Here is a 27,844-nt window from a genome sequence, read left to right on the forward strand (position 1 = left end):
GGACTTTTCCAATAGTACGGGTTAAACAGCATCACTGAGAAAGGCGGGGTGGAGAGGCGGTGCCGGCCCGCCCGCCCTGGGCGCGCGTCCTGCCCCTGCCATGCCGCTGGCAGTGCCGGGGCTCTGCCGGGTCCGTGCTCGCGGCCACGCTCAAGTCCGCTTGGCGTGCAGCATCTCGATGAGCAGGTTGTTGCAGGGCACCTCCCCGCTCAGGTGCTTGTGGTAGAGGTACTCCTCCGCCTGCATGCTCAGCGCCCGGACCTCCGCCAGCCGCAGCAGCAGCTGGCGAAACTTGTCCGCGGAGTGGGGGTAGTGGCAGATGGTGTACTCCAGCAGCGCCGCGTTGGCCTTCTCCTGAGCGTCCTTAGCCAGCGTGTGGTTCTCCAGGTACTTCACGTCTGCAAAGGGGGGGATGGGACGGTGAAACGGTGCCAAACCCACGTGTGCGTCCCATCCGTACTGCGCTGCGCCCGGAGGAACCCGTGCTCCCGCATCAACACCCCCCGTGCACAGGAACGCAGCGCGGGAGGGGCCCCGCGCCCTGCCCCTGCCCGGCCGCGGGCTCCCCATCCCTGCCCTGCCTCCCGGGTCTCCCCCCGCGCTGAAGACGGACGCCCAAACCTCTGCTGGCAGCGGGAGGGCCCGCGCCCCCCTGCCCTCCCCACCCAGAAAGCCACAAAGCCGAAACTTGTTCCTGGCTGCACCCACACGAGCTGTTGCCATCAGCCGCCTTTAATTCCCGAAGGTCGAGGACGCGGCTGAGCTAAGTCCCCGATCAACCTCGTCTGCCCAGTGTGGCAACAGGGCTCACCAGCCTGGAAACCCTAATCCCCCACACCTCGCCAGGGTCGCAGCAGCTCCCCGGTAATCCCGCTGCCAGCTCTGCTGCCGGCACGGTGGGAAGCGGCGCAGCAGGCAGCGGCACCAACGCGCAGGCAGGGTCTGGCAGCCAAGGGGCCATCGCAGCCCTGATGGCAGCACTGCAGAGCTGGGGCATGCGCAGCCGCGGGGCAGAGCTCGTCCCTGGGGATGACCGGTCTGTAACTGCGCTGCGACCGCAGACACGGCAGGAGGGCGACTGCGGGACAACCCAGGCTGGTGGCCCGGGGTTTCGCCAGGCTCTTGGGGCAGCTTGAGCCGGGGTCTGCCCTCCAAGGACGCTGCCTCAGGGCTCGGGCGCCGTGAGGGCTCTCTGAACGAAGCGCTGGTTTTCAAGCTGCGCGACTCATTGTTGAACCAGCCCCACATGCAGATTTCGGTGGCTTTAGGAAATGGTGCTGTGCATCGCCCCGTCAGCCAGCTACAGCCACACACAGCGATGGTATCTCTGCGCCCGCCCGTGGGAGACCTTGCTGCAAGCCCTGGCACCGAGACCGTTTGGGGTGAGCGGATTTAATAGATTTACCGTACTGCTGGAGGCACCCAGCAGCGCCGCGCCCAGGTAACGGCGCTGCCAGCCCTGCTGCCCACGTCCGGCGGCTGCTGACGCACCGCCAAATTGCCAACGGACACATCCCGCCCACGGGCTGGGAACTGGGAAATCTGGGCACAAGTTCTGCCTGAGGCAGTTGGGTGTTTGAGGTTTATTTTTAGCTTTCACTCCAAAAAAGAGGGGTATCAAACATGGCTTTGACCCGGATGGGTCCCTGCTGTAGCCAAAGGGCTGAGCAAGCTGCCGGGAGGAGAAAGCGCGGTGCTGGCGGTGGAGGTGGCTGAGCAGGAGGGGGTGGACGGGACCCCAATTACAGAGTAGGGGTGTCCATGGCCCCCCCATACGACCTGGCCCCACAGGGCTCCCTCAGGAGGGCCATGGCACCCAGCACTGCTCCAGCCCAGCAAAGCCAGGACCCCTGGCCCGTGCTCGGGCAGAGCCCGGGGAGCGGGGGCGCAGCTGGGGGGGCTGCGGGGCTGCTGGGGAGACACAGCCCGGGCTGTGCGGCCGGGCCGGGTGCTGCGGGGCGCAGGCACAAAGTGCCGAGGGCCGTGCCAAGAGGCACTTTATCAGATCACCCTCCCCTTTTCACTCCTGCGGCACATTTGCTCCTATTGTGGCGGTCTCCCTTGCACCCAGGTTGTTGTTATGAAATCTCTTTATCTGCATAAGGTTATTGTGCATGTCATTAAAAAAAGAAGTTATATTGATAAATGTCAAATCTATCCCCTGAGTTGACTCAACAATAGCTAGTTCTACTCGATGAACTCACCTGGTTCTCTGAAAGACCCTATTCACTGTTTAATTGAATATTTGAATAATCTTTTCATTCCTGCAAGGAATAAAGAATGTTGTCCAAATAACATTGACTCACTTCATTTAGAGACACTGCAGCAGTTGCAAAGACTGTCCTGTGACAAAGCCTCCCATCACACATACAGATATGCCTGGGATTATTTCTATGCCCTCAAGTGTTCTTCCTATTCACAGCTCCTTTTGTTTGGGAGAAGCTGCTGATAAATTGCAAACGCTTAAGGGAATGTGGGCTATAAAAGCCTCTCTTCCTCCCCTCCCCAAGAGTAGCTGCTTCATGAATGTAAGTCATGAAATCGAATGATAGGTCAATCCATTAAGGCTCTATTAAGCCCTTCTGTAGAACAAAGCTAACCTGTGCCGTCCTCATAAATATTGCTATTTTGAGAAGCCCTAATTTTAATTAAATCTCTTTACCTGCTCAGGAGAGAAATCTATTTAGAACTCAAATGGCATCTCTTGTGAGCAGGGCTTGGCTTTGATTGTGCTGTGGCAGAGTGGTAAATGTGGAAATTCTCTTGTTAAAGGCAATTACATCCTGCACATAATACACAATCCCATCCTCTACAGCTGAGCCTGCGAAGGGCAAATTACTCCAAGTGAGCTCTGCGATACAGAGAGAAAAAGTTGGATTTGGGCAAAACGATGTATGGGAAAATACAGCTATTTGATTCCATGCCCTCCCTGAAAGCCGCTGCTCTGGGAAAGCAGAACCGCAGCCACACTCGGCACGGCAGCCGCTGGTGCTGGCTGCGCTCTGGGAGGACGCTGCTCCTGCTCACTGTGCCGTGCCATGCTGTGCCGTGCCATGCCGTGCCGTGCCACAGGGCAGCACGGGGGACCAGCCCTGCTGGTGCTGAGCCTGTGGGGCAGCGGCTGGGGAAGGTCCTGGCCCGGAGCACGAGCCCCACCAGCTCCTGTATTTCCCAGCCCCGGCACTGTCTGTGCCACACCTTATCCCTGTTTGAACAGCAAATTATCGTATCTAATTGCTCTGGATTTCAAAACAGTTTTAGCGGGAGGAGCTGCCGCAGGTGCAGGATGGGACGGCAGTGCAGCTCCTGCACCCCGAGACACCCGCCCTGCCTGGGCCCCGGGGTGCCCGTGGCTGCCGGATTCGCCTACGAACAGGGACACGTCCACAGTAAACCTGAGTCAAACCGGTGGTCCTTCAGACCGTACTGGCCCTGACCTTGGCCCCTCGGATGGGGGAGTGGATTCCCACTGCCTGCAGCATGTCAGTGCTCCCGCTTAACCCATTAAGCCATGGCAGTGCTGCTCCTGGAGCAGGCTGGCTCCCCGGCGACGGTGACATACCGTGACGCAAGCTCTCCCGCCAAACCGCCAAAATACACGGCAGTGTCCATACGGTGCAGGAGTGCTGCTCATGGCCTGCTGCACTTGGCGACGGGGCACAGAGCCTGTGACACCCACTGTGACACCCACCCTCCCTGCGTGGGACACCGTGGGTGCAGAGGTGCAGGTGCGGACTGAGGCGCTGGGATGGGGATGGGGTCGGGGATGCGTTGGGGTTGGGATGGGGACAGGGCTGCCCGAGCTGGGCTCACTGTCCCAGCTCGGCACCAGCACCCGGGCTCTGCAGGGACCCAAGCACAAGTTTTCCTGGGGAAATGCCGGTTCCTGCCCTGCCTGGTACATGCAATTAGCAGCGGCCATGGAGGCGTGTGAAATGAAGCAGCCGCAGCGGCAGAAGCGCGAGCCAGGAGCATGGCAGCCAGCTGAGCCCTTCACAGGCCCCAACGCCGTCCTTGCGACGGGACGTGAGATCTCCCGCCGGGACGGGGCAGAGGAAGAGGTGTCAGCACCACTAATGAAGGTAGCCGGGCGCCCTGGGGTGCCCCCACTGGCCACGGCCATGCCACCCTGCTGAGGGCTGAGATCGCTCCGGTGGGTCTCCGACAGGCATCCCAGCCTTAGGGCAATGCCCGCGGGGCAAGGAGGCACATCCCTGGCCGTGGTGGATGGGGAGATGCTCCCTGTGGGGCAGCAGCATGGCTGGGGCAGGAGCGGGGCAGGATTGGGGCAGAGCCGCTGTGCAGCCCCGGGGACGTTGCGGGCTCTGGCAGCAGCGCCGGCGGCTCCCGTGTATTTTGTCTAGGTGAGGCAGGACTATGTGAACCCGCCGCCTCGGCCTGACCGCAGGCTCCGGGGTTGAGCCTAATCAGGAGCCACGCGCAGCCCCTGCCCCACCGTGGCGGCACGGGCCCTCTGACGCAAGTCCCGGGAGATAGAGCTGTCCCCGGCCGCAGCCTCTGCCAACACGCCTGTTTTGCCGTGGCCGTATCAGCCGGTTGTTTCCCTGCCCAGAGCGACGGGCGAGTGACCAAAACAGGCTCCGCTTGGCCAACGGGGCAGCAACGTCCCCCGCTGCTGGGGGCAGAGCCCGGCCCTGCAGCGGGAGACGTTTCGGACGCCTCGGCAAGGCGGGGGAGGCGGCAGGTCCCAGCTCTCGCTCCTGGCTCCTCATTAAAAGCTCCTTCGTCGCCCGTCAGCACAGCAGCCAGCACGGCTGGAGCCGGGGCTGCGCACGCTCCCGCCAGCTGCGCTCCCGCCCCCCGCCCCCTCGAGCACAGCCGCCCCTCATCCCGGTGCCCGCTGTGGCGGCGCTTACCGAGGCTGAAGAGGATGAGGAACTTGAGACACACAAACTCCTGCCGGTCCACCTGGAGCGAGTGCAAGTGCAGGACGAGCTCCTGCGCCCGCAGCACCAGTGTGTTCAGGATGGAGCCGGCCTGGGCCGCCACGGTTGACATGTCCACCTGCGGGAACGGGGACAGCATCAGCCACTGCAGCCCCAGCCCCCCCGAACCCGCCGCAGGGGACCCTGCGCAGGGCAGGAGCCAGGCACCAGCCCACAGCGCTGACCGAGAATTATGGGCATCAAAGGGAAGGCTGGTGGGTGAAACGGGAACCCCGTTTCTCCAGCGCTGCTTAAAACAGGGGGGCCCTTTGCAGAGCGCTGGGATGACGAGCCCCTTCCCACACCCCGCCTCCGCCAGTGCAGGCGCAGCCGTTAGTCTTTACACGAGAAGTATTTGCTGCCAGAAGCAGGAGCTGGGCGGTGGGACAGGGTGGGACGGGCTGAGCTGGGACGGGACCTTCTGCACAAGCAGTCCCACAGCACAGCGAAAACATCCCGTCCGCCCCGCGCTGGCTCAGCTGCATTCAGCCAGAAGACAAAAGTCACTCCCGCGCCCCCCTGGCCAGCCCCACCACTTGGCCCCCACCACCCCAACCGCAGTGGCCGCTGCGGTCTCTGTGGGCCAGCGCTCACCTCCTGGCCGGTGACGAGTAGCATGCTGTGCTCCTTGCCGTGCTGCAGCTGCCGGTAGACGTGGTCAAACACCAGCAGCTCGCTCCAGCAGTTCTGCAGCAGCTTCATCTGGTCGCCCACCTGAAACACAGCAGAGCGGCACCGCTGGCGCCCGTCGCGCCGGGGCACAGCCGACCGTGCGTGGCCCCGGGCTGCGTCCGCACGGGGGGGTTCCTGGGCCCAGGCTGGCAGGAGAGGGTCGGGCCACCCGGCTCCCCGCACCACCACGCCAGCCGCCGGCTCTGCATGTTGAGGGCCAGCTCCACACTCCAGCCCTGCGGCAGCGGCGGCTCAAACTCGCACCGTCAGCCGCTACAGCACGTTGCTGTATTAGCATCGGACCTGGGCGGGAGCCGCACCCGTCTGTGTCTCACCCTGGGCACAACAGAAAGGGGTTTTCTGCCAAACTGGCATCAGTGTCAAAAAACAACCTATTTTCGCTGCTCAAGCGCCCAAGCGAGTCGGGTCATCGATGCTGTTACATGACACAGAGAGTGGATGGGGCCGCCCGCCACCAGGATGAGCAATGCCTTGGCACGGATAAGGCATCACCATGATGTGCTGGAGACGTGACAAACCTCCCAGGTGACCTGATCAACAGAGACTGGTCCGGCCCCAGGTCTGCTCCGTGCACACGTTTGTCTGCTGGCCCGTCGCGGGAGCACGCAGGGAGTGCAGGGGGCATGACCCGTCGCCCTTGGGGATCCAGATCCTCCAGGTGGGGCAGGACTTTGTCCTCCAGGACTTTGCCCCTGACCCTCGCAACCTGGCAAAAGCCCTGGTTTTTTTAAGAACCTGAAACCCTCCTCACCTCCGCTGCCTGCAGAGCATTTCCCAAAGTCTCACGCACACATTTATATGTAGAAATTGCAGTCTGACTGTGAACAAGCTCCTAGCAAGGAGATGCTGCATCTGACTAATAAAATACTAATTGCAATTAATATTAATTGCCTGGTCTGGCTCCTGGTTCCCACGCCTGCCCGTACCAGCACGTAACTGGGCTGGACGTGGTGCCCCACTTCATCTCAGTGCTGGTACCCCATGCATCACCTCCAGCCCTCCCTCCACGGCGGGTGGGAGGAGAGGACAGCAACACTGGTGCCCACAGCACTGGTTAGTGTCAGCGGGAAGGACTGCAACCACCAGCGCCCTGCGGCCGGGTTACACCTGCAGGCTCAGGCCCCGCGCACGCCTTGCACCGCGCTCGCGCAGCACCGGCCCCGCGCCCGGCAGATGTCCCCGGGGAGGCCAGCCTGGCAGCGAGGTCCCCTCAGGATGGCGCGGAGAGCTGGAGCTGCACCCCAGCAAGGGGGACCCCGGGCTGGAGAAGAGGAGACGGGCTGGGGGGCTGCACAGAGCCTGCTTTGAAGCAGCTCAGCATGTTTCGGTGGCACTTGCTGGCCCTTATCAGCGTGGGTTTTCCGCCACTGAGCACAACCTCCCTGAACCGCACACAAACCTTTAACAAAATGACTGCTGGCCGTGTGCTGGCACCCAGGCGGGGGGGACAGGCGCCGCTGCACAAAGCACCGTGTCTCCGGGCTGGCCCCCCAGACACTTCACAGCGAAAGAAGACGGCGCCCATCCTCGCCCCCCTGCCCAGGGTGGCAGGTTTCGGGGGGTGCACAGAGCTGCCGCAGCGCAGCACGGCCGCGGGGGAGCCACCGGCTACGGGGCGTCACTGTGCCCTGCAGATGCCGGGTTGGCCGCTGCCCACGCATCAACACCTGTGTGATCGTGTGCATGTTCGCTGGTGCGTATGTGCAGGCACAGCTCTAAGCGTGCACAGCTACGCTTTCAGAGAAATGCCTGCAAGTGCCCCTGGTAAAAAGCTCAAGCCGGGACACAAACTGCAAGGGCCTCCCCAGGTCTTGCAGGAAAGCCGGTGGGCTGCAGGCAGTGCCAGCAACGGGCAGGATGAGCTGCTGCAGCCAACAGCTACGTTCGGCAAAACGAAGAGCTGTGCCGGGCCCCGTGCAGGTCCTCGGGGAGCAGGCACGCTGCTCCGCTGCTTCCCCCACTGCCCTGCCGAGAACCACCATGGGTCGCCAGCTGCATCCCCTCGTTGCTGCGACACCCCAACTCCTTTCTGCGAAGAGCTGAACCCCCGCACTGCCCAGAGTCCCCTCTCCGGCAAGGCTGCCGTAGGGGAAGGGCCGGGGGTTATCAGTAATGCTTCCCTGCAGAGCAAATTCAGCGCCAGAAGAGCTCTGCAGTGCCATTGTGCTCGCTGCCGTAATAGAAGGAAGACAGATGCAGTATCACAGGGCTGGATAATACCCTCGTTTTGCTGAAGAGGCTGCAATAAACCAGTACTGGGAGATTGCAAAAGGAATGGAAGTCAGATGAGAAAGAGCTTTATGGTCTCGGAGCGCAGCACTCCCCGCGAGCCGCCGGGATTTGCTTCTCAAGTGCGGTGGGTGGTCAGACCTGGACGCGCAGCAGCGCCGGGGAGGGAGGTGCGGCACAGAAGGCAGCGCCGGAGGCCGGGGCTGCGGCGCCCGCTCCTGCCCGACGCGTGAAACCTGCCTGCAGCGAGGTGCAATGGGTGCGTGCAACGGGGCTGCCAAGGCCGGGTGCTCCGCCACATCACCCGAGACAGCAAAGGACCCACGGTACACAGCCCAGCTGTACAGACCGTGAGGCTTCTGTTCAGCTGCTGAACAAAGAACTGGGGAAAAGCTCATTCTGCATCAAAACAAAATGGAGATTTTCTGCATTCCTGATGACCTCTGCCCCGAGGCGAGAGGCTGGCTGTATCCGCAGCCAGCCCTCGCGGGGAGCGGGGCTCCCGGCACAGCAGCACGCTGCCGGCCCAGCCACACGCTGCTGGCCGGTGCCGAGCTCCTCCGCTCCGGCTGAGTCGCAGTGTTGTTTTGGAAGCTCCTTCCTGTGCCTCATTCCTGAGTGAGACAAGCTCCGGAAGGGACAGACTGAAGGTTTTGCTCTGAAAATGGTTTAAAAAAATTTGGCTTTTTCAAAAGGAAGCATTTCAACAATTTTGAAATATTCTTTTCTTCCTTTAAAAATGACTAATCAGCTTCTCCCAAACTCCGCAGCAGGTTCAGCTCCCTTGGCAGAGCACTTGGCTCCCAGCAGTGGCACATTTTGTCCTGTGTGCCTGCCACACGGCCGCTCCCTTGCAGGCACGCTCCGGTGTGCCGTGCCCTTTCCTGGGAGCATCGCTGCATGCCAGAGTCATATGGCCACAGCATGGGGGGATGTGGTTGGGAGCGTGACTGGGTGGGCTGGGGTCTCTGGGGGCCGGGCAGGGCTCTGGGACTTCTTCAGGGTCCCCAGCCCTGCCCGCGCCCCAGCACCAAGCTGAGTATCCCCATGCCCCGGGCTGGGGTGGCAGCGGGCATCCCCGCATGGTCCCGCTCCGGCAGCAAGGGAGCTCCCGGCCGGGGATCACCGCCCCGTGCCCAGCGCCGGCCCGGCCTCCCGGGAGCAGCGGGCTGCTAATGGACGGCCACTCGGAGTCAATCAATCCTCCCGGCAAGGCGGCACGCACGCACTCTCGCCCTTAAAAGTTAAGCAAAGGATCTTCCTCTTTTAATGTCAAGGCTTTTCAACGGAGTGCTTTATCAAGGACCTGATGCAAGCTGTCTTTAAGAGGCGATTTTTTTTTTTTTTTAAAGCAAGCATTTAACCCGTTCAGAAAACACAGCAGCAAAACTCTCCCCACGCAGGGCGAGCACTCCCCTGCCGCACAGCTGCCCCAAGTGCCTTGCTGCTGGAGGCCTGCGACCCACAGGAAAATCCATTTCTCTGCGACACATGGGCTCGGAGCAAGGGCCGGAGGGGAGGCAGGGTGTGTGGAGGCACGGACGGTGCTACCCAGGCGCAGGGCTGCAGGACCCGCATGCAGATGTGCCACACGAGAGTCTTAAACCTCCTGCGACCCTCCCTGCAGGTTCGTAGGCGCGAGGGGAGGAAAGCCCTGGGAGTGGGGTCTCCCCCAAATGTGCCCAGGCCACCCCAGTGCCTCAGCATCCCGCAGCCAAACGCCCAGGGGGACGGCGCAGCCCCGCTGTGCTCGCTGCTCCCTGTACAGCTGCTCCGGGGCATCCCCCACCTCGGGTACTGCCGTCCGCCCTCGAACATCCCTGCCACATTATGAAGCAGGGACTCACCAGCAACCCCGCTTTGTTTGGAAGCCCTGAGTGGGTCCCAGGACATCGATCCCCAGCCTCTCCCCACCCGGCTTCAGCACGCCACGGGCACGAGACGTGCTCAGATGCCCCCGACCTGCCTCCCAGGGATGCTCACTGGGAGGTCCCAGGTCCCTGGTGCAGGATTTGCCCCAGCAGCTCCCACGCAGGGGCGCAGCATGTGCCAGCGCCCCGAGCTGCAGCCCGGGCAATTGCTGGGTGTGAGCAGGACCTGTCACCCTGGCTACCGAGAAGTGCAAAAGTGGATTACCAGCCACCAGCCACCCGCAATCGAAACTCCACGCAAGTCCAAGGTGTTAATGGTCAATGCGGGTCCCCATCGCCCTGCCCAGATACCACCGCGATGGGCATCTTAAAGTGAAAAACCACCAAGATCAGTGTGGCAGGGCCAGGATCTCATCTCCCGGCTGGCAGAGCACGCTGCTGTGGTCCAGGCTGCTGCTTTTTGCTGGTGCTCGCAGGCAGCCGGCTGCACGGCTGCGTGGGCATCGTGGCCCTGCGTGTGCGCCCCGGGAGCGAGGGCAGGGCTGTGCCAGCCGGGACGCCAGCAGGGAAAGCCGTCACATTTCCCCCAGTGCACAGGATGCTAAACATTGCTGCAGCATCCACGACCAGGAGGAGATTTTAAATCTGCCAAAAACGCTCTGGCTGTTAGCCAGGAGATGGGGTCAAGATGACCCACGCATGCTAAAGGCAGAGAAGCAACTGACTACAAATAGGCTTCGTCGTGGCTCTGAGATCTCTAATGAGAAGCGAGGGAGAGCAGCCCAGCAGACAGACCCAGCGACCCGTTCCCTTGTCCCGTGGGAACAGCGCTGCCCTCAGCACCCCCCCACTGGTACTTGCCCATGCTTGGGAGGGTAGTTTTCCCCAGCCCCACGGCGAGGAGGGGCCCAGGAGGGGACCGGCATCAGCCCACCCCCCCACAGCCATGCCATGCTCCGCCGCCGGCGGCAGGGACCCGCTGCATGCCCAGCCTAGCCCAGCCGTCGGGCTGAAACCGTGGCAATTTGTTTAACGTTGCTGGCTGCTCATCTCAATCTAAAGGTCACTGCCCCCCTGTATGCTCGATATTTATACGTACATATGGCAGTAACGCCTATGTAAACCAGGCCGTGCAAGATACGTGTATGTAAACCAAACCGAAACCAGACACAATGTGAGCGTGCAAGTGTGCGTGTGTATGCACATCTCTCTGTCTGTCTCTCTCCATATATATATAAAAAAATTACATCTGAAAGGACAAAGTTGCCTGAGACTCGTGACCCAACAAAATATATTTCACCCCCGGCCCATATTTTTCTTCCTGAAGAGATGCTGCAAATCTTCCCTCAGTCCTGACACATCTCATCTAGACTCAGTTAAAGTTCGTATTTATGGGCGTCAGCGCTGACCTCTTCCACCTCCGCCCGCGCAGCCTCGCGCCGCGGCTGCCTGGCCGGCCCTCGATAAACAAGCAGGCCCCCAAATCCCCCTCTGCCGCGCGGCATTATTAGTCTCGCCTCCGAAGGCCAGCGCAGTCCGTAATTCTCTGCCTGGTGACACGAGATGAACGCCGCGACATCAGTCTCCCCGGCGGATTGGCATGGGGACCCTCGTTTGTCAGTGGCAGACTGACAGAATTACTGGCCCTTAAATGAAACGATATATCTGGGAAGTTAAATCTGTTTTCAATCTGACTGCCCCGCGCCTGCGGGCGGACGTGGCGTGTGAGCCGATGTCAAGAGGCCATTAGCCCACCTCCCCCCTCCTTCCCCGGGCGCAGCGGCGGAGCCGCGGGGGGCTCTCCCCAAAGCCCCTCACCCCAGCCAGCCCTTCGATGGCAAAGCACCCGGTCTGCCGCTGCCCCTCACCGGGCTGCTAGCGTGGGAATGGGAATGGGAAGAAGACCTGCCGGCTCCAGGGGGGACCTGCTCCCGCGCTCCCTGGGCAGCGAGCGAAGGCCCGTCCTGGCCAGGCACGAGCCAGCGGGTCCCCGTGCCCCGTGGGTTTGCTCCCTCCTCTCCAGGCTCCCTGCCAGGCTCGGGGGAGAAGCCAGCCGCCTGCAGAACAGCCCTGTGGCAGGAGGCCCTGGGTGCTGGGAGCGTTCAGCCGCACATGGGGTCATCTGCCCGCACCTCCTCACCCGCCTGCACCCCCTCCCCGCTGGGCATCAGCCCGGCATGATGCCCTGGAGCCACGTCCCAGCACGATGCCCTTGCAGCCCGGGTCCCCACACTGGCCTTGGCCAACCGCCCTTCCCCGGCTGGGGATGGAGACCATCGCCTTCACGCTCCCAGGGGCTGGAGAGGGCCGCTGGCATCCCCCGCTCCAAGAAGCCCTGAGGACCCAGCAGGCACCGCCCGCCTGACGGTCGTCGATCTCTGAGATCGTGATTTTACTCCGTGCTCGTGGGCTTTAGGGTAAAGCCATAAACGCTGCACTAGCAGGAGTTCATTTACCACCCCAGCAGCTGTTTGCTTTTATGTGCCGGGCAGGAGCAGGAGTGGGGTTCCAGGAGCTGCAGCCCTAATCCTGCTTCCCAGCGGCTTCTCTCCGCACGCCCAAGGGAAAGCTGCCGCCCTGCTTTCAAACCATGCTCCCTCTGGAGTCAGGGCGGGACGTGGCGTCCTGCGGAACCTGGCCCCGTGGGGCTCCGGGAGCCCGCCCCACGCTCCCCGCGCGGATGAAGGCAAAAGGCACGAGCCCCTGGGGTGGCAATGACGGACGGGGATGCCCAGCCGAGCTCCCATCCCTGGGCACCGCGCCCCACGTCCCCGCTCCCGGCAGGACGCTGGTGGCCCTGCCCAGGTGAGGCCGCCGGCGCTGCCGTCCCCCCCCGCGCCCCACGGGAGGAGGAGCGGATTCACACGGAAACAGCCTGTTTTGGTGGCGCAATCAAGCTGACAATGGAGTTACAAGGCTACGCGGCAATGCACTGTTTACAATATCTCCTGCAAAACAACAACCACCCTGTTCCCAAAATCCAGGCTGGACACTGATACGATTGAAACGAGCCCGACCCACCCCCACAATGCCGTTTCCTGACACTGTTCTGGCAGCCGGGGGCTATTTTGAGCCGCAAGGCTCTGCCACGCTCGGCCCCATGGCACCCTATGGGGCGGGCACGGGGAAGAGCCTGGCCCTGTCCCGGGACACAGTCCCCATGGCTCTGCGGGAGGAAGGTGATTTTGGCCAGAGCCGGGTAGCACAGCCTCACGCTGGAAGCACGGGAAGGGGCCGGGGGTCTCCCAGCCACCCCGGGACGTGGCGCTCTGGGTTTTGGCCACGCTGCAAAATTTTGTCTCCCATTTTTGCACCAGTTTGGGATCTTCAGTCAGCCCCGGACACAAATGCTCGGCAAGGTTTGCAGGATGGCAGAGGCTGCCCCACCCCTGCTCGTCCATCCCTTGGCCTCGTAAGTATTTGGGGCGATTTGCTAGAGGGGATGGCCTGCCAGGATGGGGGGCAGCTCCAGGTCCCCCAGCCCGGCACGCTCGCGGGCTGCCGGCAGCAGAAGTGGCTCCGGAGGAGGCCTGGCGGTGCCCCCGCCCCGGCCAGCCCTGCCCCGGCTGCCTGGTGCTAACAGGCACCCATGCGAAGGCATCGATTTTCCTCCTAAAGGCGGAGGAGAGAATTGTCTCAACTATAATTCCTCAACGTTACATTTTTCAATTATATCTTGGGCTTGACACTGCAGTCACTCTGCCGGCGATTGCTTCCACACCTGCCCCGCCATGATGAATCTGAACTCATTAGCCCTGCGGCAACAGTGGGAATCGCTCCGGCGTTGCAGCCGGGCCCCGCTGCCTCCAGCGCCGCTGTGTGGGGGGCCAGGAGCGGGCCAGGGACGCACCCGCAGATCTTCAGCAATGGCAGCCCCGGGCTTGTGCCCACGGGGTGTTGCCCCGTCCTCACGCCATTTCAGCCTGTCCTGCCCATGGCAGCGTCCCATCCTCACACCATTTCAGCCCCAGTCCTACCTGCCTCCCACCACCCGCCCAGTGCAGCGTCCCTCCCCCCTGCCCAGGCTCCTACCTCCAGCTCCTTGAAGAAGATGCAGCTCCGTGCCCACTCCACGATGGAGAAGAGGGTCTGATCGGCCATCTTGCACATGAGGCCGAAGGTGCTGAGTTTCTCATGGCGGCCTTTGCCTTGCTCTTGCTGCAGGCAGGACAGTATCCGTGCCTTCACCTGGGCCTCGTCGGGCTCCAGCTGCAGCAGCTTCAGGATGACCTCGGGGATGTCGGGGGGGGAGATGCTGGGGTAGGTCTCTGGGTACACGTAGGCGGGCACGGACTCGTGCACGTTTGTGTAGTGGTCCGGGTACTCGGACTTGATGGTGCGGTTGGGGAAGGAGGGGTAGTGGTAGCTGGCGAGCGGCATGTGGCTGGGCACAGTCACTCCCAGGGAGGGTGTCCCATAGGGGCTGCGCTCATAGTCGATGGGTGTCAGGGCGGCAGGGTTGGGTGGCAAGGTCTTGGACATGGCGTGGATGCTGTGGATGGTGGAGGACAGGCTGTAGTCGTTCTGCATTGGGGACATGATCTGAGGCACGGTCTCCAGCTTGAAGCCATTGGCACGGATCAGAGCTTTCTTCTGCTGCTTTAAGGCACGGTCCCGCTTGTACATGGGTCCAAACTTGTTCCTCCCTCCGCGCATCCGGTCTGCACGCACGGCTGGGGGCAGAGAGAGGGCAGGGGCTGCAGTGAACCTGCGCCGAGGGAGACCAGTGCTTCCGCGCGGCACGGAGAAAATGGTGGGGGGGATTTGGTGGCCAAACAGGGCTGGGGGGCACTGGGGAAACCTTCCCAGAAAGCCACCGGCAGGCTGCACCGCTCCCAGCCCAGCCGTGTGCACCACGGATGTGACATGGCAGGTTCAGGTACCTGGTCCCGGCTCTCGCCTTGCTGGTGCCACCCTCAGAGCCTCTGGGAATTTGCAGGAAGAGACATTTGGCTTTAACTACGAAATGGGCTGGGGGTTAAAGAAGCTTGCATCCCTCACCGGTTGAGGGAACAGCACATGAAGCCTGGGTAGATGAAGGGGCTCGACTCTCACTTTCGTTTTTATGACCCCTGACTCTGGACCAGCCCTGGGATTTCCTTGTTTCTACAGAGCTTGGGACCCCACAGCCCCCCAGGACCCTGCATCCAGGCTGCGCAGCCTTCTTTTCTGCTAATCTCTGCCCCTTTCACAGGCAGCATGGCTGGCAAGTCCCGCTGGGCGCACTGCACCCCGTGGAAGGGCTGCGCTGGCTTTCGGGCAGGAGGCTGCCCATCCCTGCCGCGTATCGGCTACGGCCAAGGGGCTCTGCCAGAGCACCCCACTGGCAGAGTCAGTCTGACGGCCGCACCGCAATCTGCCAGCTGTAGCAAAGCAGATGTTCCCTCCGAACCCCAAAAGAAACCCAAGAATGTGTCAGTGCGAGAGGGAGCAGGTGCTTCTCTGCAGCGGGAGCTCGTCCCTCTGCACGGCCCCACTGCGCTCCCAGGGGCTGCTGCCCCAGCCCACCCTTGGAAGAGCCTCAGCTCGCTGGAAGCTGGGAGCTGGACGGCAGTGCAGAGGGATGGAGGAGAGCACGCCAGCGGGCAAAGCCTGCAAACTTAGCATCAAAGGGAAAAAACCCTCTGCTAGTCTGCGTCCCCACTGACAGGGTCTTTGCTTTTGTGCCCCAGCTGCCTCTCTTTTGCCTACTTATCCTGGGGCCGCTGGAAGTGCGGCCACCCACCCCGGAGAGCCAGGGCACCTCGCGAACTCTCCGCAAGCAGGCTGGAAACGCGGGAGCTTCGCCGGGAGCAGCAGCATTTCCAGGGCGAGCAGGAATGTGCTCCCAGGGGAGCCGCCCTGTGCTTCCTCCCTCATTCTTTATTCATGAAAACAGCATCTCGCGGGGAGCAGGGCGGCCAGCGGCGTCCTCTGAGGCGGGGGGTGCTGTGGCCCCCCGCTCCTCAAAGCCTGCCCACGTGCCTCTGGGCAACAGGCAGCTGCCCCGGGGCAGTTCCTAACTTCAGGGATACAAGGGAGATGGCCACAGTCAGCATGTGTGCGTACCCCTGCCAGGATCCGTTGTGGGCAGACCCCCTCACGCAGCCTGAGCTGGCACCGGCAGGGCTGGCAACCCCGGCCACACACCTGCCCAGATGCCAGAGCACACCAAAAGCTCAACTCTCCCACCCACTCAAAGTGATGTTTTTACACCAGCACTCGAGGCCGGGCCCAGCGAAGCCTAGGGGTCACATCCCAAGCGGACCCCCGTGACCTTGGGCAAGGGCGCACAGGCAGGGACCCCACTGGTGCCGGTGCACCCCCCACAGCGAGAGGGGCTCACAGCCCAGTCTCACCACCAGTACACCTCCTTCCCTCTCCCAGCAAGAACACAAAGGAAGAAGAGGCCTTTTAATTCCCTCCTGCTCCGCTTTTCCTGCCGTGTCTGCCTCACTTGGGATTGGGAACAACTTGCCATTTGCCACGTCCCAGCTGGCAGCCGGGAAGTGGCCGGTGTGCCCCGACCTCTGGGGCAAGGGGGCCCAAGCGGAGCTGCCCAAGAAGCCCCCTGCACCCCTGGCATCCCCCTGACAAAACTGTCTGCCAGCAGCCCCCATGCACCCTGGGATCCCCTTCCCGCTCCCTCTGCCTCTCCTGCCCTCGCGCCGCGCAGAGCTGCCCGCCGAGCTCTGTCCCCCCCTCGCCCACCTCTCCCTGTCTGGCAGGGGCACTGGAGGTGTCCGGGGGGACCCTGGGGGCTGTCCAGGGCTGCGGGCAGGCTTGGACCAGGGCTGTGCTGCTCTCCTCAGCCCGGCTTCCCTGCAGCATCCCTTCAGGCACGTCAAGGAGGGCCTGTGTCAACACTCTGTCCCAAAAATCAATCATCTCAGGCTTGCCCTCGTCCTGTGGAGCTGGAGGGTCGCCTTCAAATCGTCACCTCAGATTCCCTGCCCAAAAATAGTAGGAGCTGAGGAAAGGTGGGGTCTGATTTTTAGCTAAAAAAGAGACAGTCCCATGGCAATCTCACACTCCATGGGGTGATCCCCCCGGCTGCCCGGCTGCAGGACTCCGCTGAGGAGCTAACAGTAGGAAAATAAACAGAAAATCCTGGCTGCTGCCCTCGTGGGCTACGGGACCAAATGAGCTCCACGGCAAGCAAAAACTGCCGCAAACAGCCAAACTGAGACTGCGGCTGTCCACCCCCAGCCACCGCCTGCCTGCTCCCAGAGCCCCCAGCCCCTGCCCAGTGCCCAAACTCCCCTGCAGCACCGGTCAAAACTGCTGGAGCATGCACGGATTGATTTAGGGCACCAGTAACTCCAGTCCAGGGAGGAGAGCGACACTGGGATCTGTTTGGAGACAGGGCTGGAAGCCAGCCCACGCCAGGAGTTCACAGGGCTGATTTTGCAGCTTGATGTTGTGTCTTACTCCTGCGTCTCCGCTCGCAGGCTCTCAGCCCGCGCCTGAAGCGGGCGGCCGCCGCGCGAGGACATGCAGTACTTCCCGATTAACTCGCACTTGGCCCTCGGCTCTCAGGCAGGCGAAGCCCAGCCAAGTGAGGGGTCTCTCACGGGTGCATCTGCTGCTTTCACCCGCTGCAAAATGTAAACGATTTCAGGGGAGAAGAGGTGGGGGGGGCAGCTGATTCTGGGGGGGGGGGTGCTCCTTTCTGCGCTTGCTTTTGCTTTGCAGTCACTTGCCAGCAATCTGTCCCCTCGAATGTATTTTGTTGGCCCGTGATAAGCGTTGCAGAAACCATGACACACGACTTGGGGATGTTGGGGCCCGACTCTGATATCTCAGTCGGGTTCGAGATCTCCGGTATGCGTGAGGTGCTGGCCGTGGGGGCTGCAATGGCACTCCCCGAGAGTCACACGAGAAATCCGTTATACTAAATGTCACCAAGAGGAAAAATATAATTCGTGGTGGGTCTGCAGCAGTTTTACTGCGTGCCCCACCATTTTTAACATTTTCCCTAAGTCTCGGCTTCTGGAATTATGTGCTTAAGGAAAACAATAATTTCTACGTTATTTCCCAACCATCTTGCCAGCAAACAAAATCCTGGAAAGTTGAAGCCGCAGCAGCCAAAAGCCGCGGGGAACCAAAACAAAAACAAAGAAAGGAAAAGCAGGAGGCGACGCGAAAAAACGAATTTTTTTTTAACTTAGGAGGGAAAAACGGAATCGAAGCGGCCGCGGGAATTACCGGCCCGGGGACGCGGCGGGGGCAGCGCGACTGCCGCCAGGGGAACCGCGCAGCCCCCTCCGCGGCCGCGGAGCCCGCGGGGCCGGCCGGCGTGTGCCCTACCTTCCAGGCGCATCCCCACGGTCAGGCACTTCTGGAAGCGGCAGTAGGGGCAGCGCTTGCGCTGGGTCTTGTCGATCTTGCAGTTCTGGCTCTCGGTGCAGGTGTAGTGCTTGTTGTTCTGCACCGTCCGCTTGAAGAAGCCCTGCGGCGGCGGGCGGCGGCGATGCGGCGGGCACAGGCACCCCGGCACCCCGGCACCTCGGCACCCCGGCACCCCGGCACCGGCACCCCGACACCCCGGCACGCCGGCATCCCGGCATCCCGGCATCTCGGCACGGGCACCGGCACCCCGGCACCGGCATCCCGGCACCACCGCCCCCTTCCCGCTTCCGACGGAGGCTCCCGCCGCCCCCGCCGCCCCCCGCCGCTGTCGGGGCTCCCGTCGCGGCTGCGCTCCCGTCCCGCCGCCGAGCGCGATTCCGCCACTAACGAAAACGGACGAGGGGCGGCCCGCGGCCGGCCCCGCTGCCCCGGCCCCTGCAGAGCCCCCTCCCCGCTCCCCGCACGGCCCCGGCCCGCTCTCCCCCGTGCAGCGGTCCCCGCAGGGCGCCGGTCCCCGCACAGCCCCGCGCAGCCCCGGCCGGCTCCTACCTTGCAGCTCTCGCAGGTGAGCAGCCCGTAGTGGTACCCGGAGACCTTGTCCCCGCAGACCGGACAGAGCTCGTCCAGGTCCTCATCATAGGAATAGTCCATCCCCTCCAGGGCCCTGCTGCGGGACAAGCCAGCGGGTCAGCGGGACGGGGACGGGGACGGGGTGGGCGGCCCCAGCCCCTGCGCTGGGTGCGGAGTGGGAGCGCGGCGCGGCGCAGAGCGAGCGGCAGGTGCCGGAGCCCTTTATAGCGCCTGGGGGAGCATCTCCGTGCGGGAGAGCGGCCACCCCCCCGGCGGGGGACCTCCTCTGGGGAGAGCGGGCGGCCCGCACGGCCCGGGGGCGGGGGGACCTGCCGGCACGGGGGCGCGGGGACGCGGGGACGGGGCCCCCGGCGCGGCAGGCCCCGCAGACAGCAGGCACGGCAGCCCAGGCCGGCGGCAGCCCCGGGGAGCTCGGGGCAGGAGCAGCCCCCCGCGGGCTGGGGGAAGCTGCTCGGCCAAGGCCTAGGCAGCCCCGGGCTCCGGCCGCAGGCAGCCCACAGGACATGGGGCTCCTCTGTGTGGGAAGGGACACGAGACCTTCCCTGCTCCCCCGGGGCCTGGTGGAGCTGCCCCATGCCATCCGTGGGGAACAAGGAGTCCCCCCACCTCCCCGGGCATCCGGCCTGTGAGCTGCAGGACCAGCGTGGGAACCGTCTGTCCTGGGCGCTGCAGCACAATGAGACGCATCTGAGCAAGGGGAACATGCTGCAGCCGGCCCCACTCGGTGCACAGCCCCGAGACCCCCGAGTCCTGCCAGAACCACCCCTGTTACCCTGCACCAGGCAGCCCTGCAGCAGGGAGCTGCTCACAGAGCCTGGGGGAAGCTGCGTGCGGAGCTCGAGGATGGGCAGCAGCTCCCAATGCCTCTTCTGGGGCCACGACTAGCGAGGGGATGGTTCAGACCTAGCCCCAGCCACGCTGCAAGCAGCAGCCACTGCCAGCCGTGTCCTGGTCTGCCTGTCAGACAGTGGTTGCTCACCACCAGTATTTAATTCATTGCTTCACATTTAGGGATTCTTAATGAAATGTTCCATGACGGCAGCAGACCGGCACAGGAGCACCCATGCTCCCAGCACGTCCTGTTTATCGGCATGCTCCCACGCCAGCTGGCCATGCACCGCGGCCCAGGCTCTTGGCCACGGGGAGCTTGAGGCTCCGGCTCTGAGCTGGGCACTGGAGCTGAGCCCGTCCTGTCAGGGCCGACCCACTCAGCCAGGAGACCCTTCAGTGGCTGGTGCAGAGTCGCAGCATGTCCCAGCGCGGGCAGGAGCCTGCTGCCTGCACAGCCCCCAGGGAGGGAGCTCCGATTCAAGGTGTTTTGATGCCGAGGGAGCTGCAGGGAGGGCAGCAGTGTGGAGGTCCCAAAGTTGCGCGTGCCTGGAGCTCCCACATGGCTGGGGGCTGTGCTGCCGGCAGCGCCCCATGAAGGGGAGCCATAGCTGCTGGCCTCACATGGATCATCCCGCACAGCTGATCCCACATGGCTTGTCCTGCATGGCTCATCGCACACATGGCTCATCCCATACAGCTCGCCCCACACATCTCATCCCACACGGCTCATCATGCCCAGCTTGCCCCACACACCCGCTGCTGCCCACGGGTGCGGCGGGTAGGAAGCGGTGCTGGCAGGGAGAGCGGCAAACAGGAAACAGGCTCGGCGGAGCATCGCTTCGGAGCCACCAGGAATCGAGCCCGGGCTAAGAATAGCAGCAGAGCAGCCCCCGGTGCGGGTCAGCTGCTGTTTGGCCGGGAAGGAGTGCTCCCACCACCGGAGCCCCTTCGCCATGGCCCCCGCGCTCGCCGCGAGGTCCTGGGGGAGCTGCCAGGCAGCCATGGAGTGGGACCTGCCACCCGGGAAGAGGAGCCCAGGAAGGGCTGTGGGCTGAGGGAAGAGCTGAGCAAATACCGCAAGGAACAAAAGCAACTCGGAGCCAAGGGCTGCGGTGCCTGCTGGTGTGGGATGGGAAAGGGACGCAGGCTCAGCCAGCCCTGGGTGCTGAGGGGGACCCAGCCACCTCCCACGCCTGCCCCAGGGTGTGGGGGCTGCCTGCGCTCCCACGGGTAACACGCAGCGCTGGGGTGACCAGGGACCCTCAGCCACCGCCGGCTGGGCTCCTAGAGCCCCTCGGCAGCCGGATCTGTCATTTCTGGGCAGCAGCATGGCCGAGGGGCCAAGGCTACGGCGAGGCCTCGCTCTGCTGCCCGCGGTGTGCAGAGCCTCCATCCCCACGCCCGCTGATGGAGACGGGACGGGAAGCGGAGGCCCACGCACGGCTCCCGCTTCCTCACCAAGCCCTGCCGCGTCCCCAGCTCTGGCCTCAGCCGCCGCCGTGCCGGGGAATGGCGGCAGCGGCCGGGAGATGGGTGGGACAGGGGCACCGCGGCTCTCCCCGCGGACCCATACTCACCACGAGGCGGCTGTGCGCCCCGCTGCGCCTGGGGCCGGTGTGGCAGGAGAGCCTCGCTCGCGCCGCTGGCCCGGAGCTGTGACCCGAGGAGCCTCCACGGGGTGCTGGGCACCGCCGCCCTGTCTGCAGCCGGCTGGGGGATTTATGGGACCTGCGTCTGCCGGGAAGGTGTCGGGGCTCTGGCTGCGCACACGCCGCCGCGGGCAGGACACCAGCCAATCTCCTCCCCATAGGGGCCAGGCTCAGACGCGATGGACCCACTTTGGTGCCTTATTGGCTTCTGTGGCCACGTGACCGCGCTGAAAAACATCATAATTAAGCTACAAAACGCTGCCCATAAACTAGCATTAGAAAGTGACAGTGGAGATAAGTGGGATCCCCATGGCAGATAACGTGCCACGGGAGATAGACCCCGAGGGGAGGTGGGGGGCACTGGTGGGCGGCGGTGAGTGCGCCAGCACCCACGGCCACGCTGATTTACGGGCCGGGGCAGGAGGGAGGGGTCTGTGGGCTCCGGGCAGGACGCCTCCGGGAGGAGTGCAAGCCCACCGCACCCACCCAGAGCCTGGACCTGCAGCCGGGACCTCCCCGGCCCCAAAGGGAGTCCTCTGCAGGGGAGGGTGAGAGGAGGCTCCTCCACACGAGGGGCCCCATGCCTGGGGTCCCTGCGAGCCCGCAGCGTCCGCGGCTGGCAGCTCTGCATGCACCGAAACAGCACTCGAAGAAAGCCGGTGCCCCTGGGCCGGGGGCATGGTGCGGCAGCCAGCCCCCGGCGGTGGAGGTGTCTTTGCTGTGTGCGTTTCCCCACACTCCAGCACCGGGAACGGTCCTGACTGTGCTGGCCGCAGGGCTTGGGTTTCCAAATGCCCTGTGAAAACAGGAGGGCGGCAAGGCCGGGTTGCTGGGGCGCGAGGCCGCGCGCGAGACCTCCCATCCCACCAGAGTGGGGATTTGCTCCCGCCGCTGGCCCCGTGCTCCCGCCATCCGTCACCGTGGTGTCTCCCTGTGTGCTTGTGCACGGGGTCCCGCTCTGTGCCTTGTCCCGCAGTGGCGACAGGCCCGAGCCACGGCTGCGAGCCCGGTGCCGGCGCAGCGAGGGCTGTGCCGCAGCTCTGCCCCGGCCAGGCGGCCGCTGGCACCTGGGCAGCGTGGCAGGACCCGCGATCCCGGGCTCAGGGCCTGAGGGAAGGCTCGACCCTCCTTGGCATCGACACAGCCCTGACACGGTGTGATGGTGACGGGCCCTGCAATGTGCCCATGGCGAGCTGGGGGGAGCAGGGAGCCCCTCGGTGCTGTGGCCACGGGGAGAGGAGTGGGAGTGGCGAGCTGCGCAGCCCCGCTTGTTTTTTCCTTGCTCTGCAGCTGAAGAGAGGAGAAAAACTAATGAAAACAGAGCTCTGGAAGAAGCGCCAGGCCCAGAGTGGCTTCCGCCCCGATCCCCAGCAATTATCAGCCGCATGCCAGATGTTCCGACGCGATGCCAATGTCAGAGAAAATAAATCTGTGGCAGGTTCAAGGTCCCTGCCGGGCCGGCACGCAGCAGCTCGCGGCTCAGCACCGCACAAGGCGGGGATGGAGCTGCGGGGCGGCTGCGGCCGCTTCCTCCCGCCGGGCATTGTTCCCCCGGGAAGCCCCGGCCTCACTCCGGTCACTTGCTATTTTTGCAGCAAGGTGCTTTCAGGGGTAAATACGTCCCCGCCGGCCTTGGGCACTTTCCTTTGCACGGGCCCTTGCCAAGTCCATGGCCCAGCTTCTGCAGCTCCGGGTCAGGGCCGGTGCACGGGCCGCGGTTCAGCCCAGCAGGTCCCGGCCGGCGGCGGCGGGAGGGTGGGTTTGGGACGTCCGCAGGGTAGGCCGCCAGCGCCGGCAGGGCGGGTGCGCGGGGCTCCGGCACCAGGGCTGCCCGGGCCCATCTGCGGCGCGGGCGCCAGCCGGTTGCCAGCCTCGACGCTGGGGCCCTTGGCAGCGGCAGCACCGACCGCTTGCCAGTGCTCCTGCCCTCCCTCCCCGCACTGTGCCGGGTTTGTGCTGGCACACGGGACCAGCTGTGCCCAAGGAGACCCTGGGTATGCCTGGCAGCACATGCCTGCGCAGGCAGGAGCGGCCAGCACACATGGAGCCCGTGCTGACGGCTGCGTGCGGCCCCAGGGGACCCCGGGGACAGGGAGAAGGTGCAGACAGGAGTGACGTTTTGGTGGCCACAGCACCCAGGAGGGAGGGATGGCGTGGCCCTGGGCTTCCAGCCGCATGGGTCCCCGCGGATGTGCTGGGGAGGGGATGGCTGCTTTTCGGGGCTGGGGGTGGGCCCCAAAGTCACTACCCTGTCGCAGCATTGTCACAGCCAAGGGACAGGCACAGCCTCTGCTTCCGGCTCCCAATGGGCCCAAGCACTGGCACGTCTGTCACCAAAGCCTCGGCTTTTGGTCCAGCGGCTGCCCTGCCCCATCTCCTCCCAGCTGGGCCATGGGGCCGGCATGGCCGTGGTGCAGCCGGAGCCTCTGGAGCCATACCACCCGCCGCGGGCCGCAGCCGTGCCTTGGCTCCTTGCTGGTGTGTAGCCTTGATGCTCAGCAAAGCATATCTCCTTCTTGGATTTTATCTCCATCCACTCAGCTTATCGGCGGCGGGGCAGCCCTGCTGCCTGCGCCACGTTCCTGGAGCGTGTCTGCAGCAGGTGTGGTCAGCACTACTGTTTGCCAGATCTCACTGCCTGCACCGCCGGCTGCCCGCAGTCCCTGACTCCAGGGCCCGTGCCGATAATGCGCGTGCGGCGAGGACTTTGGCGATAGCATTCCCGATGACATTACCTTGTCCCCCGCATTCTTCCGATGCCACGCACGCCTTCGCTCGGGGGCGCGGGTGGCCCCGGCGCATGGCGGCCTGTGCAGATGGTGCGCAGGCAGTGCCGGGAAGCACTGGTGGTCTCCTCCCGGGGGGACTCATTGACATATCAGTCACATAGTTCTGCATAATTGGGACTTGGATGCAGCCTCTCTTTGTTTCCTCTTGGCAGTTGCCAACAACATGAAGCACTCCTGGGTCAAAATGACAGCCTTTTGTTTACTATTCCTGCTTATGTGCCTCATTTTCTTCAAGGATAAGAGCTCTTTATAGGAATCTTTATTGTGATGAGGTTAGCAGAGAGAAAGATTTCTCTCCAGCTTTCTCTCTCTCTTTCACAGCTGATTAGCGGGGTCGGCCCGCGGGGACAGAGACGTGGAGCTCGAATCCAGTGCCCGCCTCTGGGTCCCCCCAGCCACGAGCCGTGTCTGCCCCGGCGCAGTCCTACGCCGCCGGCCCCACCGGCACGCAGCCCCGTGCAGGGTGCCCAGCCCGTCCCGCGCCCCTGCGGCACCGCTCCCCTCCGGCTCCTGGGCTCTGCAGGGAGGGGAAGCCACCGGCACGAGCAAAGGTGCTGCGAAACACAGCCGCCGCCAGGAGCTTGGGCAGGAGCTTGGGCAGGAGCTTACCTGGAGCACACACCTCTTGAAGACGGTTACCATTCCGGCTGTGACAGCCCGTCCTTCGTCTGACCTGCGCAGCGGGGATTAACCCCGTCAGAAACGCCAAGAGCAATTCTTGCACCTGCACGTGGCAAACAGAGACGTGAGAGACTCGCGATGGTCCAGTAAATGGACCCACCAGTCTACTGCATGCAATGGACTGGTTTTCAGCTTTGAACTCCAGAGGGAGAGTGACTGGGCAAGAGATGAGGAAAGACGTGAGAACAGCTGGTGACAAGATGGGGAGAAGCTCAGGGAATGGACATGGCCAGTGATGGACATCAATGGAAAACCTTCCCCAGCCCTGGAAGGTGCCTCACGGGACCATCCCAGCAGATCCTTCACCCGTTGCTGGGCTGACACTACCACTGCAGGCGTGGTGACCCAGCCTCACCTCGCAGCCCTGTCCCAGCCAGCGGCCGTGGGGTGACACTCCTGGGAACAGCAACTCTTTTTAAGAGGAAAGCAGCTTATCCTTGAAAGTTACTTTCCGAAGGTCAAGAGTGGGACTGTGACAGAGCAGCCTGACAAACGCATCTCCCAAAGTCCTTGGGCCCGATAATGTATGTCCCATGCAATGTTGACACTAGTGATCCACCAAAGATCAGGTTAACAAGTTTGACGTTAGTGACAGCGTGATTTGTTCAGCGCTGGCTCTGAATTCATAGAGCGGCTGGCCTTCGGTGATAAACTATTGCACTGAGCGCACGAGGCTGCGGCAGTTGTCACCAGCCAGAGCACCGAGATGAAAAGGAAGCAGAGCTCTAATCAAAATACAGTGGTCAGTGGAGGTTGAGCTGAAAATTAAAATGTGCTGGTACTTTTCCCATTCCAGCCTTGCTTTCCAGGCAGCCCTTTGTGCCAGCGCGGGGCGAGGGGAGAGGCCGTCCCATCGCCTCTGCGCGGCTCCAGCGCCTCCTCTTGCTTGGTTTGAAGGTGAGGACAAACCTGTCGCCCCACGTGCGTGAAGCATCCCCGGCCACCTCCCAGGGAGCCCCGCCACTGCTGACCTACAGGGCCCCCTTACAGGGAATAAATCCAGTGTGGCGCGGCGTCAAAGCTGCTCGAGCTGCACCGCGGAGGAGGAGAACCGCCGTAAATAAGAAAAACTAACACAACAGCGAGGGCAGGAGACACGAGAGCACTCGGCAGAGGAGCGGGGCAGCGCGGCTCATGCTGGGATTGAAGTGAGGACACAGTAAACCCTCTAGAAGGAGTGGGGAGGGGGTAGGCATGGTGCTGTGGCAGGGAAGGGAGCGGGGACCCCGCGAGCTCGGGGGGAGATGGCCACGCTGCGGCGAGCAGCCTGGCAGGGGCAGGGGCAGAGGCAGGGCAGCCGTGAGGTCCGTGGAGGCGCTGGGGGAGGTGGAGCGGGTCTGGGGCCAGCGCCGGTGGGGAGCAGCGCCCAGGGTGGTGGGGATCTGGCCGGCCGCTCTCCCTCGGCGTCGCCCCAGCAGCCCGGGCGCTGCTGCAGCCTCTGAGCCCTCCATGTCGAGGCTTCCCCATGGCCGGTTCCTGCCACGTCGGAAAAAGCAGCGAAGCTTTCCTGGTGGGAAAGAAGGTTCTGCAGAAACACCTAGAGATGGGCTGCTGGAGCAATTCCCCCTCCTGAACTAGGTCTTCTCCTCCCTCTCCCCTCTGCTCACCGCATGCTCCCGCAATGCCCTCGGGAAGGGGATGTGCAGGGGCTGCGGGACAGCACGAGGTCATGATGCAGGGCTAGAACAAGGACCCTCCCCAAAAGTGAGCTGTCCTGCCGCAAGCGCAGGACTGGACCTCAGGTGGGGCTGAACGTGCTCAGTGCTGATACACGGTCCGGCACGTTTAATGCATCGGCTGTGAGGGATTATTGCAAGCACAACGCTCCAGCTCGGGTGAGCGACTGCTCTACCTGGCGGCAAAGGACTGGGCAGGGCTCCGCTCTGCCAGGTTCTTGGCTTGGCCCAAGTTTTGGGACGGTTCTTCCAACCATCCTCTGCTCCCGAGTCCAAAGCCCCTTTTTAGGTCTGAACAAGCAGATTTCTGTTCTCTCCAGAGCACAGACACTGGGGAATTTCCGAAGCATGAAAGCCCGTGGCAGGAGGACAGCCCTGCCCTCGCAGCAACCTTCATGGGTCCAGCTGCTCCATGCAGGACCCAGAGTCTCTCCTGCAAGCGTGGCCGGGGAGGGCCGAGCTCTTCAGCCCGCCCTGCCCGAGGAACCGGCCTTTCCCCGGGGGACACGCGCCCGCCAAGGGGGCTGAGGGCAGAGACCCGGCAGTGCCGCTCCTCAGCCTCCCGCCAGTCGGCTTGCCCCGCAGCCGGGGGTCACAGCGAAGGGGCAAGCGATGGGAAGAAAACACCTCAAAACTGGCCAGCCATGGAAAGTAGGTTCTTGGGTCTCTATGGCTGGGGACAAGCTCTGCCCCACACAGAAACTGCTTATTACAATCCAGCAGCTCCATGTTCAAACCCCAGAGCTCTGTCAGCGCAAAACCCTTCATGTCAGGAGAAATACAGGGAGGGCTGCATCGCTGTGCACCAGGAGGCAGACACTTAACTGCTATTTCTTTGCCATAGAATCTCCCATTATTAAAATAAGTGGGGGAAAAAAAAATCCTAAACACTCTTAAGCACAAGAGCTCCTAAACATTAAAAGGAAGAATTTCCATTTTTATGAGTTTAGCGATGCAGAAAGCGCCGGCAGCCCCGCGGAGCGAGGGGGCCGGCTGCTCACTTGGAGCCACCTTTGTGGCAGTGCAGCATGTCCCCAAGTGGGCCTTCACGCGTGCTCTCTAATACAGGCGGAAACGTAAATATGGAAAGTGCTGCTTAGTCTTTTAACATGCACCCACCTCAGTGACATGAGATGTTGTTAGACGATTCCTGCAGCTTCTCTCCGGAGCACGCTGGTCAAGGATTTCTGGTGCGTTTGCTTGTTTGGATTATTCCTCCTGCCTGCAGCAGCCGTTGCCGCACGGGTCTCCTCCCGCTGCCCGTGCAAACTCTCCTCCCGCTGCACCCAGCGACCCACCCAAACCGCTGCGCGTTCTGGCCATCCCGCAGACAGGACCCCCCCCGGCCGACGGCACTGGCGTGGCCGTGCCGTGCGTACCGTGGCGGGCACCTAGGGTGCGATGACCAAAAGGAGAAAACCCATCCTCCTGCCTTCTCCCCTGGGACCTGGGTAGCGGACGGGGACCGCCATGCCCCCGTCGCACAGCAGGGCCCAGAAGACCGTGCAAACCTTCACTCTCGCATTGCCCCGCTCCTGTCCCCACCCGAGGAGCAGG

General features: G+C 63.2%; 1 protein-coding gene across 1 annotated transcript; it reads right to left on the reverse strand.

Annotated features, from left to right (window-relative positions):
* On the reverse strand, positions 1-18,721 carry NR5A1 (nuclear receptor subfamily 5 group A member 1; the record flags this gene model as incomplete). The annotated part of the gene is made up of 6 exons (XM_082008935.1): positions 1-398; positions 4,878-5,025; positions 5,541-5,660; positions 13,772-14,412; positions 18,029-18,170; positions 18,620-18,721. 6 exons carry the CDS (start codon positions 18,719-18,721, stop codon positions 151-153), a joined length of 1,401 nt encoding a protein of 466 aa, XP_081865061.1. The 3' UTR covers positions 1-150.
* Positions 18,722-27,844: the final 9,123 nt, after the last annotated feature.

This window comes from Phaethon aethereus (assembly GCF_964289735.1).
Source record: "Phaethon aethereus genome assembly, chromosome: 20".
Lineage (NCBI taxonomy): Eukaryota > Metazoa > Chordata > Aves > Phaethontiformes > Phaethontidae > Phaethon > Phaethon aethereus.